Below are 13,183 nucleotides of genomic sequence, written 5' to 3'. Positions count from 1 at the left end.
GAGAGCCTGAGCCTGGCCATCCTTGGAAGCACAAGTACCAGTAAGCAAGCCTATAGCTTCTGTGAGCTTGCAAACACTAAGCCATTCTCTAAAAGGTTCTCTGAAAATTTTAATTTGTTCTGACAACGAAACTAACACAGCATAAGGATTTTAAGCCTTCAGGCAAGGCAAGACATTATGGCCCTTGGAAGACGCACCAGGGCAGCTGGCAGGTGTTAAGATGGATACTTGGGAAAGGAAAGAGCTGCACAGATGAATTATGGGAAGGTTTAGGAGTCAAGGTCCAAGAGACAAGTGGAATAAGGATGGACTGCCCCAGCTTTATTAACTTGATGCTTAAAAAAGACAGACCCTTCCCTTCAGTTATTAAGGAGAGGCTTCAGAGCAAGGGAAGCAAACTGCTAATGACTTGGCCCTTTATGGACCAATAGGATCTGAGAGCAGAGGAAAAGAATACAATCAGGCTGGCAAGAGAACAAGTGATGGGAAGAGGAGGTGACAGTTCCCTAAGTTGATGAGTCAACTTAGACTTAGACTTCAGCCTCAAGGCCAGAGCAGCTTTTCTTTCTTTTGAGGATGCTGCTTGAGTTCGTAGGACAGGATATGTCAGCTTTCTGACCCTTCCCAATCCCTGGTGCCTGGGATTCCCTTGTTTCAAAAGCAGTGCAGAAATCTCTCCTGGATGCCCTTCTAATCAGTCCATAGCCTGCTCTGCTGACAGAAGGTCCTTTCTACCCAGTCTGTACCCACGAGGGTGGGAATGTGCCAGCCCTCAAGGGCTCCTGGGCCTTGCATGCCCTAGGTTGGAGAACATGCATAGTCTGCAGAGGCTCAGAATTCCCAGTCGTCCACCTCCAGCTCTTCCAGGTTTGTCACCAGGCCAAAGATTCCACTGTGATCTTGAGACTGGCTGCCCTCAAAATTGGTGATGGGCGTGACAGGACGAAGTAATTCAGGCAAAGCCTCTGAGGCACGTCGCTTGATCTGGGGAGAAGAGAACTGGGTGATGGATCCTGCTGCTCAGGCCCCAGGATAACACAGAGCAGGAACAATGGCCCAGTGACAGATGCCCTGTCATAGCCAAAATATGATAGAGAGGAAGGAGCAGTGCCTTTTAGTGGCTTCAGAAACATGGTCATTTCTCTAGTTCAAAAGGAATAGTAGAGAATTCCTGAACACCCCACAGCTAAAGGAATCATGGGCAGTAGAACAACAGGCCAGAAAAAAACAGGAACTGAGGCAGTGCTACTGTACCTGCTTGAAGAAGGAGTGGCTCAGGAGGGCGCTGGCACTTGGCCTGGAGAAGAAGGTGAAGAGATCCACATCACCCATGCCCAGCTCCACCTCCTGTTGCTGACATCCTATCCTCAGGTACCTCTACTTCTTCCCTCAGCTCACCAAAAATGACATCCAGAACTATCCAGGCTGGCTTTTTTAGCAAATTCATGAGCTGATCTCTCTTACTGTTTGGCCCCTCATTCTTCCAGGGAGCCCAAACCCATACAGATTCTTCTTCTTTAATGTTTCAGAACTTTTATTTTTATGTGGTGCTAAGGATTGAATCCAGTGCCCCACACATGCCAGGCAAGCACTCTGCCACTGAGCTACAGCCCCAGCCCCCTTATAGATTCTATGAGAGGTACATCTTTTAAAAGTCTTGCCCCAACTCTGGAGCTCCCTCTGCTACCCCAAAGCCTGGCTCCAAGGCCAGAGGGATACCTTTCATCCGGGTTGCGCTGAAGGCACTGCTCCACAAAATGATGAAAGTGGGGGGAGAAGGTTCGTTGGTAGGGATGGGAAGGTGAGTCGCCATTGGAGGGCCGGGGGTTGCTGGTGGTCAGGCTCTCACTCAGGCCAGGGTTGGCCAAAGAGCGTGAAGGGCTCATGTTCAGTTCCTCAGCAGGGATGGTGCTGGTGTCCAACAGGCAGGGCACTGTACCATTCAGCTTCTCCAGCAGCATCTGGGAAGGACAGAGCCAGGGCCTGGGCTGGAGGGGGCCTTGGAAGACCTAGGAGTCTCTTCATAAATAAACTCTTCCCCATAAGCAAATGATCTTTTGGGAACAGAGAAAAGACGGAAGTGGAATAAGTCTAACTTTTCCAAAGGAATGCTGGCCACTGACTCAGCAGCTCCCCACTACATAGGCTGACAGGAGAAGGAGAGGAGGGGTTGCAAGAAGTGCCCCTACCATTGCTGGAAGGGCCACCACTGCCTCTCTCCCTTTACAAGACATCAAATTTCTTTAACTGTAAAGCCTTCATCTCAGGGTAGAGGTAGCAGCCAGGTCACTTTCTCTGAGGCCAAGCCCATTTGCCATACCCAGGTGAGTCCAACTGGGTCCACAATGCAGAACCGATAGTACCATATCCTGGGTTTTTACAGTGGCAGGCTGCAGAAGCAGTGTGCCGGGGCAGGCCAGGATTGGGTGACTGTTCCAAAGCCTTCAACTCAATACATGTAAAACGAGTCCACTTTGAATACTGCTGTCCTCCTGAACTTCATGTGCTGCCCAAGCCAGAAACCTAGGAATCTCTCTAGGGCTGCACTTGTGTAGTAGCCACTAGCCACATGTAGCTATTAACATTTAAATTAACTTAAATCACGTTTAGAATTTAGCCCCTCAATCTAGTCACATTTTCAATGCTAATAACTGCAGGTGGCTGGTGGTTGCCATACTGAAAAGCGCAGTCATTGCACAAAGTTCTACCTGCATAAATGCTGCTTCTAAATCTGAACCTGAGGGCTGGGGATGTGGCTCAAGCGGTAGCGCGCTCGCCTGGCAAGCGTGTGGCCCGGGTTCAATCCTCAGCACCACATACAAACAAAGATGTTGTGTCCACTGAAAACTAAAAAATAAATATTAAAAAAAATTCTCTCTCTCCCTCTCTGTTTAAAAATAAATAAATAAATCTGAACCTGAGCATTCTTCTGTTACTAAATTATTTTTCTTGGGACTTTACCTACATTCATTCATTTATTGGTACTGGGGATTGAACTCAGGGGCACTCAACCACTGAGCCACATCCCCAGCCCTATTTTGTATTTTTATTTAGCGACAGGGTCTCACTGAGTTGCTTAGCACCTCACTATTGCTGAGGCTGGCTTTGAACTCTGAGTTCTCCCGCCTCAGCCTTCCGAGCTTCTGGGATTACAGGTGTGAGCCACTGTGCCCGGCACTTTACCTACATTTCTACACCCCCCTGACTCATCTACCAGATCGAATCCAGCTGCTAGAATGACCTTTCTAAAATATATGTGTCTGATGTGATTACCCCATACTTAAAATCCTCCAGTAGGGGCTAGGGATGTGGCTCAGTGATAAAGAGTGTTTTTGCCTGGCATGTATGAGGCCCTGGATTCCATTCCCAGAACCACAAACAAACAATCCCTCTAGCAAGTCTCCATATGCTTTGCAATAGGAGCCTAATTATACATTAGAATGGAATACAAAGCTTTTCATGAGATGCCCTTGAGCTTCCCTCGCTTCTTTCTCCAGCCTCATCACCAAGCAGCTTCCCCCACCCCAAAAGCACTTGTACCTTAGCCACTGACAACATTTTGCTGATGTTGTTCATCAGATCCTTTTCTTTCTCTCTTTGGTACTGGGGATTGAACCCAGACCACTTTACCACTGAGCTTCATCCCCAGGTCTTTTATTTTTTATTCTGAGACAGGGTCTTGCTAAATTGCTGAGATTGACCTTGAATTTATAATCCTCCTGCCTCAGCTTCCCAAATCATTGGGATTGCAGGAATGTGGCACTGTGCCTAGAAGATCCTGTTCCTTCCTGACTCTTGAGTCTTAAAGAGTCTGTTTTTGTTCCCATTCTTCACACAGTAAATTGATATTTGCTTTTAAGGCTTGACCCAAATGCCTCCTTCCTCAAAGCCTCCCTGGTCCCCTCCTCTAGAGGGCTCATCTGGTCATTCTTTTTGTGGCTTTTACAGTGCTGGGAATTAAACCCAGGGCCTTCAGCATGCTGGATAAGCTTTCTACTACTGAGTTACACCCCCAACTCTAATATTATTCAACCATATTGCCATGGTAAGTTGTGCAGGTCAATTTTTTGTGGGTAGGGGAGGTAGGGGATTGAAAACAGGGGTGCTTAACCACCAAGCCATAACCCTAGCCCATGTTTTATTTTTTATTTTGAGACAGGGTCTTGCTAAGTTGATTAGGGCCTGGCTAAGTTGCTGAGGCTATCTTTGTACTCTCAATCCTCCTGCATCAGCCTCCTGAGCTGCTGGGATTACGGGCGGGCACCACCATACCTGGCTGTAGGTGAATTTTTAAAGATGAAATAATAATATAAATATTTATTAATTGCTTAAAAATATATGTGTGTATGTATATACATATATTATTATTTTATATAACATATATTATTTTGTGTGTGTATGTGGTAGTGAGGATTAAACTCAAGTCCTCATGCAAGCTAAGCAAGGGCTCTACTACTGAGCTACATCCCCAGCCCTTGGTCTGGCCATTCCTAAGCTTCCCTCTCCCAACAGGGGGAACAGTTCGCAGATGGGAGAGAGAGAGGCTTACTGAGAGTTCATGCCTGCCCCCTCCTCATTCTAGGCCATGCTCCAGGCACTTGGAACCCAGGTAACCCTTGCCCAGATGACTCTTCTAGGTCTACTTTCCTGATTCTGATGGGGTCTGGATCAGCCTCTTCCCTGGGCCTGTCCAACCAGACTGTGGTACAGGCTGTGTATTCTAAGGCCAGAGGGTGGGCCAAAGGGTAGCCATACGTAGGGGCATGAATAGAAGGTGAACTTGCAGAATGGAGGTTCCAAAGGTGTGGGTCAGAAAGGCGGCACCGAACTCTGAAATGTTAGCCAGACACGGAGGTACACACCTATAATCCCAGCAACTCAGGAGGCCGAGACAAGAAAATCACAAGTTTGAGGCCAACCTCAGCAACTTAGCAAGATTCAGCAATTTAGTGATACCCTGTCTTAAAATAAAAAATAAAAAGGACTGGGGAATGCAGCTCAGTGGTAAAGTGCCTCTGGGTTCAATCCCCAGTACTACAAAGCAAAACAAAATTCAGATGTCTAAGAATTCCAAATTAGAAACTGACCTTTCAAGGTAGGAGACAGAAAATAGGTAGAAGATATTTTATAAATTTATAAAAATTGGTTAGCTTGATTTATACATTTTAAATAGACATATGGTAGGTGGGCCTCCATTTGCACTGCTAATTCCAGGCTCCACCTTCACTGGACTGGGCTCCATGACAACAGTATTTATCATGTAGAGAAGGACACGAAGAAGTACACAACCATCCCTGACTTCTTGAAGAAAAGGACCGTGTCTTTTCATCTGAGCTAACATTAATCTATGTCATTTATGTAGCAGGTATTCAGGAAACATTTGTGGAAGGCAGGAAGGTAGGTAAGAAGGGAACGACTGGGCTACAGGCTCACCTGAGTGGCAGGCATATCCTTAAAGGGGACATGGCCATTGGCCAGTTCACAGGCAGTGATTCCCACACTGTAGATATCAGACTTGGCATCGTAACCCTGAAGATTCTAAATCAGAAGAAAAAAGCCACAGATGACTTCATTTGCAATCCCGGTCTTTGTTTAGAAAAAGAAGATTTGAACAAAACTGAGGAGGAAAAGAATGCCTTTCCCACAATCAGAAGCAGCTGCTAATGACTCTCCTTGCCTGTACTGCTGAAGATTAGCTGCTATTTTACAAGGAACAAATGTTTAGTGCTACTATGTAGTACTCTGGAAGGAGCACTGGGGCCATGCTCCTGCTCAGCATAGGGGTCGCAAGAGCACCAAAATGCTCACTCTTCCATAAGGTAGGAAGGATTCCCCAGGGGGAGTTGAAATAGGACCCCAGCAAGTGGGAACAACATCTATCTGCAGTGGGTAGATAATATCCATGTTAATTTGAGTACCAATGCATATCTGGCCAATAGGGACCCCTTCCCTCCAGGATCCCTTTAGCCCACTCAGAAATACAGAGCATCCCACCCCATCCCTGGGAAATTCCTATAGCTTCCTTGGGAAATCATGAATTGATGGGGACTCCTTGGGACCCTATGCACAGACCTGCTGAAGGACTTCTGGGCTGAGCCAAGGGAGGACCTTGATACTGTACTTGGGAAAATCATGAACCACACGCTGCCGCTGCCCATGGCTGATCATGCTGAGGTTGCTGCGTAAACCAGACAAGTAGACCTTCCCGTCCACAGAGATCAGAATGTGGCTGGCTTTAACGCTCCTGGTGGGGAAGGAAAAGACAGATAATGAGCAACAGGAGCGCCTCACACTAAAAACCCTCAGTATTTACACACTACATCTATTCAGCTCACACCCAGGTGTATGTTATACATTTTATATATAAATATGTTTTTATGAAAAACTTCAAACATACAAAAAAAAGAGAAGATAGCATGAACCCATGTACATATCACTTTTTTAAATATTTCTTTTTTAGATGTTGATGGGTCTTTGTTTTATTCATTTATTTCTATGGATGCTGAGAATCGAACCCAGTGCCTCACACATTCTAGGCAAGTGCTCTACCACTGAACCACAACCCCAACCCTTTTTTTTTTTTTTTTTGGTACCAGGGATTGAACCCAGGGGCACTTAACCATTGAGCCACATCCCTAACCATTTTTATATTTTATTTTGAGACAGGGCTAGATTGCTTATAGCCTAGCTAAGTTGCTCAGGGTGGTTTTGAATCTGTGATCCTCCTGCTTCCTCCCCTTGAGTCACTGGGATTACAGGCATGTGCCACCACACCCAGCAATCAGATTTTAAAACTTACTATGTCTTGATCTGTTTTTTTTTTTTTTTTTTAAGTTGAAGATGGACACAATACCTTTATTTTATTTATTTTTATGCGGTGCTGAGGATGGAATCTAGTGCCTCAAATGTGCTAGGCAAGCGCTCTACCACTGAGCCACACCTCCAGCCCTCCTGTTCTGTTTTATGCACATCCCCCTAGCTTCCACTAATAATCTAATCTGTACTTCTTATTTGTAGGGATTCTTTTTTTAAAAAAAATTTTTATTCTTAAGTTTTAGATGGACACAATATCTTTATTTTACATTTATGTGGTGCTGAGGATTGAACCCAGTGCCTTGGGCATGCTAGGCAAGCCCTCTACCACTGAGCCACAACCCAGCCCCTTATAGGCATTCTTGTAAAGTATGCCATTGTTTTGTATGTACATTTTAAATTTACTTGTTTTGTATGTATATTTTAAATTTAAGAATGTTATGCAACTCATTCTTCCTTTCTCAGTGCTATATTTTCAAGACCCACCTGATAGCTCTCTTTATATATCTTACATATCTGATCTTTGCTTCTACTTGCCTCCTTGTGTCCAGGGTGGGAATCTAACACTTTATTCTCATTCTCCCAGTCTCCAGGGAGGGATACTCATACTGCCTCTACTCAGTACAAATATGACCAATGACATTGATACATATGTTCCCTCATGAGGCTATGTGACAGTTTCTTTGGGGCACACACCCCAGAGGCAGTATTAATTGTCTTGGTTCTGTGTACCTGACTGGCTGCATCAATCATCTTCTACTATCTGAAAAGAAGCTTTCAGGTTCCCACTGCACTGGGCTTCACCCAAACTCTGAACCACCACCAGTTTCAAGAGTATAAAGTGATATCTTAGTTTTATTTGCTTTTCTCTGATTGCTAGGCCTCAGTGCTGGCTCTTATGACTGTTTGCTTTTGGGGATTTTCTCTTTTATAAGCTTCATATCCTTTGCCCATTTTCCTATTCTTTGTTGTCCTTTTCTCATTGCTTTGCAAAATTTTCTTATTTCTAAGCTCCTGTGTATCTTAGACAAAGCTAACATCTTCTTCCACTCTGTTACCCATTTCTTCACTTTGTTCATGATATCCTTTATTGAATAGGGAACTGAGTCTTCATATAATCAAATTCATCTATATTTTTGCCTTATGTTTTATGTTTCTAAAACGTTTAAAAGTTGTTTTTAGTCTCAGATCATAAAACTATTTTCTTGCCAGGTGTGGTGGCGCACGCCTGTAATCCAGTGGCTCAGGAGGCTGAGGCAGAAGTTTCCCGAGTTCAAAGCCAGCCACAGCAACTTAGTGAGGCACTAAGTAACTTGGTGAGACCCTGTCTCTAAATAAACTATATATTAAAAAAGGGGGTGGGGATGTGGCTCAATGGTTAAGTGCCCCTGGGTTTAACCCCCTGGTATCAAAAAAAAAAAAAAAAAAAAAAAACCTATTTCTTCACATTGTTTTCTATTTAAGTCTGAGTTTTAAATCTTACATTTAGGGCTTTAATCCACCTGCAGTTCTCTCTGGGTATGAAGATAGATGGAGTTCCAGTTTTATCATCTTTCCTACTATAAACCAGTTTTCCTGACACCACCTATTAAGAAATCTGTCTTTATTGCAGCCACTCATCTTAGGACTGACTTGAAAGCACACTAGAAAGGAAGTAGGGGAGTGGTCCATGTCAGATGTTCTTTCCTCTCACATTAATACTCAGGACCAAGCTGCCCAGTAAACAGAAAACAGTGGCTTCACCACTAACAGGCTAAATGCCACCATCAGTGGCAAGGTCAGACCCAGATCCTTGATTTTATTTTATTTTTGGGTGCTGGGGATTGAACCCAGGGCCTGTGCATGTGAGGCAAGCGCCCTACCAGCTAAGCTGCATCCCCAGCCCCAGATCCTTGATTTTAAACTCTGGCTTCATTAACTCCAGTTAACTTTCAACTGTTTCCCTGAGGGCACATGGTCACAGGTTCTTTTTGCTTGTTTTGTGGACTGGGAATTGAACACAGGGCTACTCTACCACTGAGCTACATCCGCAGCCCTTTTTTATTTTTATATTGAGATGGGTCTTACTATGTTGCTGAGGTTGGCCTCAAACTGGTGAACCTCCTGCCTCAGCCTCCCAAGTTGCTGAAATTACAGGCATGAGCCACAGCACACAGCATTTGCTCTTTATTAATAGAGGATGAAGTCACTTAAGAGTGTATTACCAGGTGCAGTGGTGCATGTGTGTAATCCCAGCAGCTCAGGAGGCAGAGGCAGAAGAATCGCTAGTTCAAAGCCACCCTCAGCAAAACCAAGGTGCTAAGCAACTCAGTGAGATCCTGTCTCTAAATAAAATACAAGATAGGGCTGGGGATGTGGCTCAGTGGTTGAGTGCCCCTGAGTTCAATACCCAGTACCTACCTGCAAAAAGAGCATACCTGTGGGGGCCGGGGTTGTAGTTCAGTGGTACAGCACTTGCCTAGCATGGGTGAGGCACTGGGTTCAATTCTTAGCACCTCATTAAAAATAAATAAATAAATAAAATAAAGTATTGTGTCCATCTACAACTAAAAATATAAAGGAAAAAACAAAGAGTGTACCTGTGCACATAGCCCATATGGTGGATGTAGTCCAGGGCCTTTAGCACCCCCTGCAGGATATAAGCAATTGCTAGTTCATTCATGCCATCCATGAAGTGTGTGCCGATGAGATCCTTTGCAGAACCTGAAGAAAAGAATTGTGGGGAGGAAGCAAAGGGTAACAGAGGAAGATGATGGCACATAAGCAATCTGCCAAAAGAGTTCTTAGAACCCTCTATACCAGGAACCTTTTCCCACTCACCATATGCCATGAATGATGTGACAACCCACAGCTCATTGTCTGCAATAAAGGTAGCTCGATATGGCACGATATTGGGATGGTTGAAGAGTTTAGAGACATGAAGCTCCCCCTGAAAGCAATGGTAAAGCTGAAGTCAAAATCAAGGAGCCCTGAAGAATGATACCCAATGTGAAGGTGGGAGCATGAATAACATGGGAACCTACTTCTTTCTGGGTGTTCTTCTCAGAGTTCTAGGATAAGCCAGTATAGGAGAAGTAGGCCCTGCTGTGCCTGCAGTCTGTTTTGCCTGCTTAGGCCTGAGAGTGGCTCTGTACTGAGCCTCAAGAAATAATCCCCCACCAGACAGGGAAACTACTGTCAACACATTGGAAGGTTCCAGTTAGCCATCTCAGACATGATGAAAATAAACTGCTGATTAAAGATTTAGGAAGCCTGCAAGCAAGCTTAGCTCAACCTCAAAGACCAAGGTACAGAACTCCTCTTGAAGAAAACAAAAACAAATTTTTCTATTATAAATAAAAACCTAGTAACTGATAGAAACAACGTATGACAACTATGAAACATAAGATGTTTTTTCAACAATCTTAAACCAAGGGATCGCTTCCTCAGAAGCAGCTATAGAAGTGTTTAAAAAAAAAAAAGGGGGGGGGGGCTGGGGTTGTAGCTTAGTGGTTGAGCACTTGCCTCGAATGCGTGAGGTGAGGCACTGGGTTCAATCCTCAGCACCACATAAAATAAATAAATTATAAAAACAAACATATAAGTCTAGGGGCTGGTATTGTGGCTCAGCGGTAGAGCGCTCGCCTAGCACAGTCAGGACCTGGGTTCGATCCTCAGCATCACATAAAAATAAAGGCATTGTGTTGTGTCCATCTACACCTAAAAAATAAATATTAAAAAAAAAGAAAAGAATTACACAGTCTAGCAAGCACTAGAACAAAATTAGATGTGTTTTTCTAAAATAACTAAGCTGCTTTACTGGCAGCCTTGCTCCATCCTCAGCCCCACCAACCTACTCTGAACAAATGAACTGAGAATAGAGCACCATCAGTCAAGCTTGGATTCAGGGAAAACATTGAAACATTGCAAACAAAGAAGAGGAAAGGCTGCAAACAAGAACATTGAATATAACACAGAGCAGGCTCCTAATTCCAAGCCATGTTAGCCAAGGAGAGTCTAGGCCCCAGTCAGCTGCTAGACTTGTGGTCTTTCTCAGTTGAACAAGAATGCAACTACTTTCTTCCTAAAAAGGAAGGAACCTAAGGCAAGCAGGATGCTAAGAGCTAGAAGTTAGCCACTGGAAGCAGGGCAAGAAGCTCTGCATTGGAAACAAGACTGCCTGGGTCTGAATGCTGTCTCTGCCACTTACTACTATATATGACTGTGCACCAGTTACTCAGTCTTTTAAATAATGAATGAGCCACAAAGGAATATTTGAAGAAGGGAGCATAAAATACATATAATGGCCAATGCCTAAGATTCTCCATTGAAAGCTTCTTGACTTTTGAAGTCAAGAAGCCATCCATGAAGTGTGTGCTGATGAGATCCTTTGCAGGAACTTTCAGAAGATTGATGTGAGAGATGTCTTACAATTACTATGGAACTTCTAAGAGTCACATTCATTTTTTATTACCTGCAAAAATGTCACCATCTCATTGGAACAAGCTTCTAGGTTAATCCTTCGTACTGTCACATATTCTCCTGTTGGTTTGTATCTTGCCATATTCACTGTCATCAGGTCCTCAAATCCTTTGCCTAAAAGAAAAGAGGAATGCCATAAATAAGAACAGCTTCTAATCTCTTTAATGGAAAAAGAATTTGATTTCAACAAAAAATTTAATTAAAAATTTTCCCTACTGTTACTTTCATGATTGACATTTCTCTTTTTTTCCTTCTAGTTATCAATGGACCTTTATTTTACTTATTTATATGTGATGCTAAGAATCAAACCCAGTGCTTCACACATGCTAGGTAAGCACTCTACCAATGAGCCACAACCCGAGCCCGATGACTGACATTTCTTGGGTTTTCTCCTATCAGTTCCTTCTTAGTCAACCATTCTAGCTACTATGACCTGGGACATCAGAAGTATACAACTATGAAGAAAAAAATGGCAAAAGAGTTTCTCCTGAAAACTTGATTTCTTTGCATAGTTGGCAGAAAAAAAAAAACAAAGAAGATCCACAGGAGCCAGGTTTGTCATTGTGAATCCTACTAATTGAGCTAAGCTGCAGCAGTCCCCTGGAACAGAAAAGCAATGACAGTCTCTGGACATTACCTATAATGGTAAGCAGCTCATAACATCCTCCCTCTGGCAGGAAACTACTCATGATCTCTTGTTTAGAGAAGGATGCTATTGACTCTGAGCTTGCCTCATTGGTCTAAAGAAAAAGAAAAAAATAGGTTAACAAAGAAAATGGGGTGGGACTGGAGTTGGGTGAAGGTGGTAATTTAAACCCATGAGGAAACTGGAATCTAAACAAACACACAAATCCTGACTCTGGCAAAGAAACAGTACCAACACTATTTGAAGAGAAAACACAAGATGTACAGTGTAGGAATCAACAATGATACCTGAGCAAGTTAAGTGTTGCAATATCTACACATGTTGGGATATGACAAGGGGCTGTTCCAGTAAACTGTCAATCTGCTTGTCCTTTCATACAACTGATTCACTTGTTAAAAAAAAAAAAAAGAGGAATGCCATAAACTATGGCATATGGAATATCTATGAAATTCTTACTTGGGGCAAGGATGTCTAGAGAAAGGCATATGTAGAAAAAAGAAGGGGGATAGAAAGGTAGAGAGGTCTCTTGAATTTCCTTCTCTTTGAGGGTCTTGCTTTTAAGGACCTAACTGCAAGATCTCAAAAAGATCAAGTGCTAAATCTTGCTGTGTGGAAAATGTGGCCAGAAGTAGTCCTCTCTTAAATAACCCAAGAGCCCAGGCTAGTCATTCCCTGATTTTCCAAATAAAGCAAGGTGACAATGCAGGCACTGAGCTGCAGGTCAGGAACAGAGCTGCCAGTTCTCAGCTGTATCCCCAGCTGCAGAAGCAACCTGCTCCCTCCTTCTGTGCTCTCATGCTACAAATGAAGCCAGAGCCCTGCCCTGCCACATAGATGGGGGAGTTATGCCTCTGGACTTTTGAGGGCCTAAAGGAAGGTGTTCAGCAATGTCTGAGTGTTGAAAGCAAAACACACGGCAGACAACAGCTCTTCTTCATCTAAATGGCTTGGTTTTCTTCTTCTTGACTTAAATTTGTGTGGCTTGGGATCTATATTTCTCTTTCTTTTTGACACTCTTTTCTTTTTTGGAGGGAGGGAATAACAAGGGATTGAACCCAGGGGCACTTTACCACTAAGCTAAATTCTTAGCCCTTTTTATTTTGAGACAGGGTCTTGCTAAATTGCCCAGGCTGACCTCAAGCTTGTGATCCTCCTGCCTCAGCCTCCTGAGTCACTGGGTTTAGAGGTGTGTACCACCATGCTAGATCCTTTTTCTTCAGATGTGTATTCAACTAAAATGGAGAGACCCAAGGCCAGCTTATA

General features: G+C 43.7%; 1 protein-coding gene across 9 annotated transcripts in view; it reads right to left on the bottom strand.

Moving 5' to 3' along the window:
- Window positions 1–300: 300 nt before the first annotated feature.
- Window positions 301–13,183, bottom strand: part of Strada (STE20 related adaptor alpha) — a 31,798-nt gene continuing 18,915 nt past the window's right edge. For 8 of the 9 annotated variants that reach the window (XM_046427748.2, XM_046427750.2, XM_046427751.2 and 5 more), the window contains 9 exons: window positions 11,912–12,014; window positions 11,267–11,388; window positions 9,634–9,742; window positions 9,393–9,516; window positions 6,073–6,244; window positions 5,434–5,538; window positions 1,720–1,961; window positions 1,255–1,297; window positions 301–984 (listed from right to left, as the gene is read on the bottom strand). In XM_046427748.2, the coding sequence (XP_046283704.1) occupies window positions 832–984; window positions 1,255–1,297; window positions 1,720–1,961; window positions 5,434–5,538; window positions 6,073–6,244; window positions 9,393–9,516; window positions 9,634–9,742; window positions 11,267–11,388; window positions 11,912–12,014 (1,173 nt within the window). In that variant the 3' untranslated portion in view covers window positions 301–831. Of the gene's footprint in view, window positions 985–1,254; window positions 1,298–1,719; window positions 2,055–5,433; window positions 5,539–6,072; window positions 6,245–9,392; window positions 9,517–9,633; window positions 9,743–11,266; window positions 11,389–11,911; window positions 12,015–13,183 lie in introns of those variants that run through there. The other variant, XM_058573719.1, reaches the window with a different exon arrangement.

This window comes from Marmota monax, unplaced genomic scaffold, assembly GCF_021218885.2.
Source record: "Marmota monax isolate L192 unplaced genomic scaffold, Marmota_monax_Labrador192_F-V1.1 WCK01_AAM20220418_F8-fsc00285, whole genome shotgun sequence".
NCBI lineage: Eukaryota > Metazoa > Chordata > Mammalia > Rodentia > Sciuridae > Marmota > Marmota monax.
This window is presented reverse-complemented; position numbering and strand designations above follow the sequence as displayed.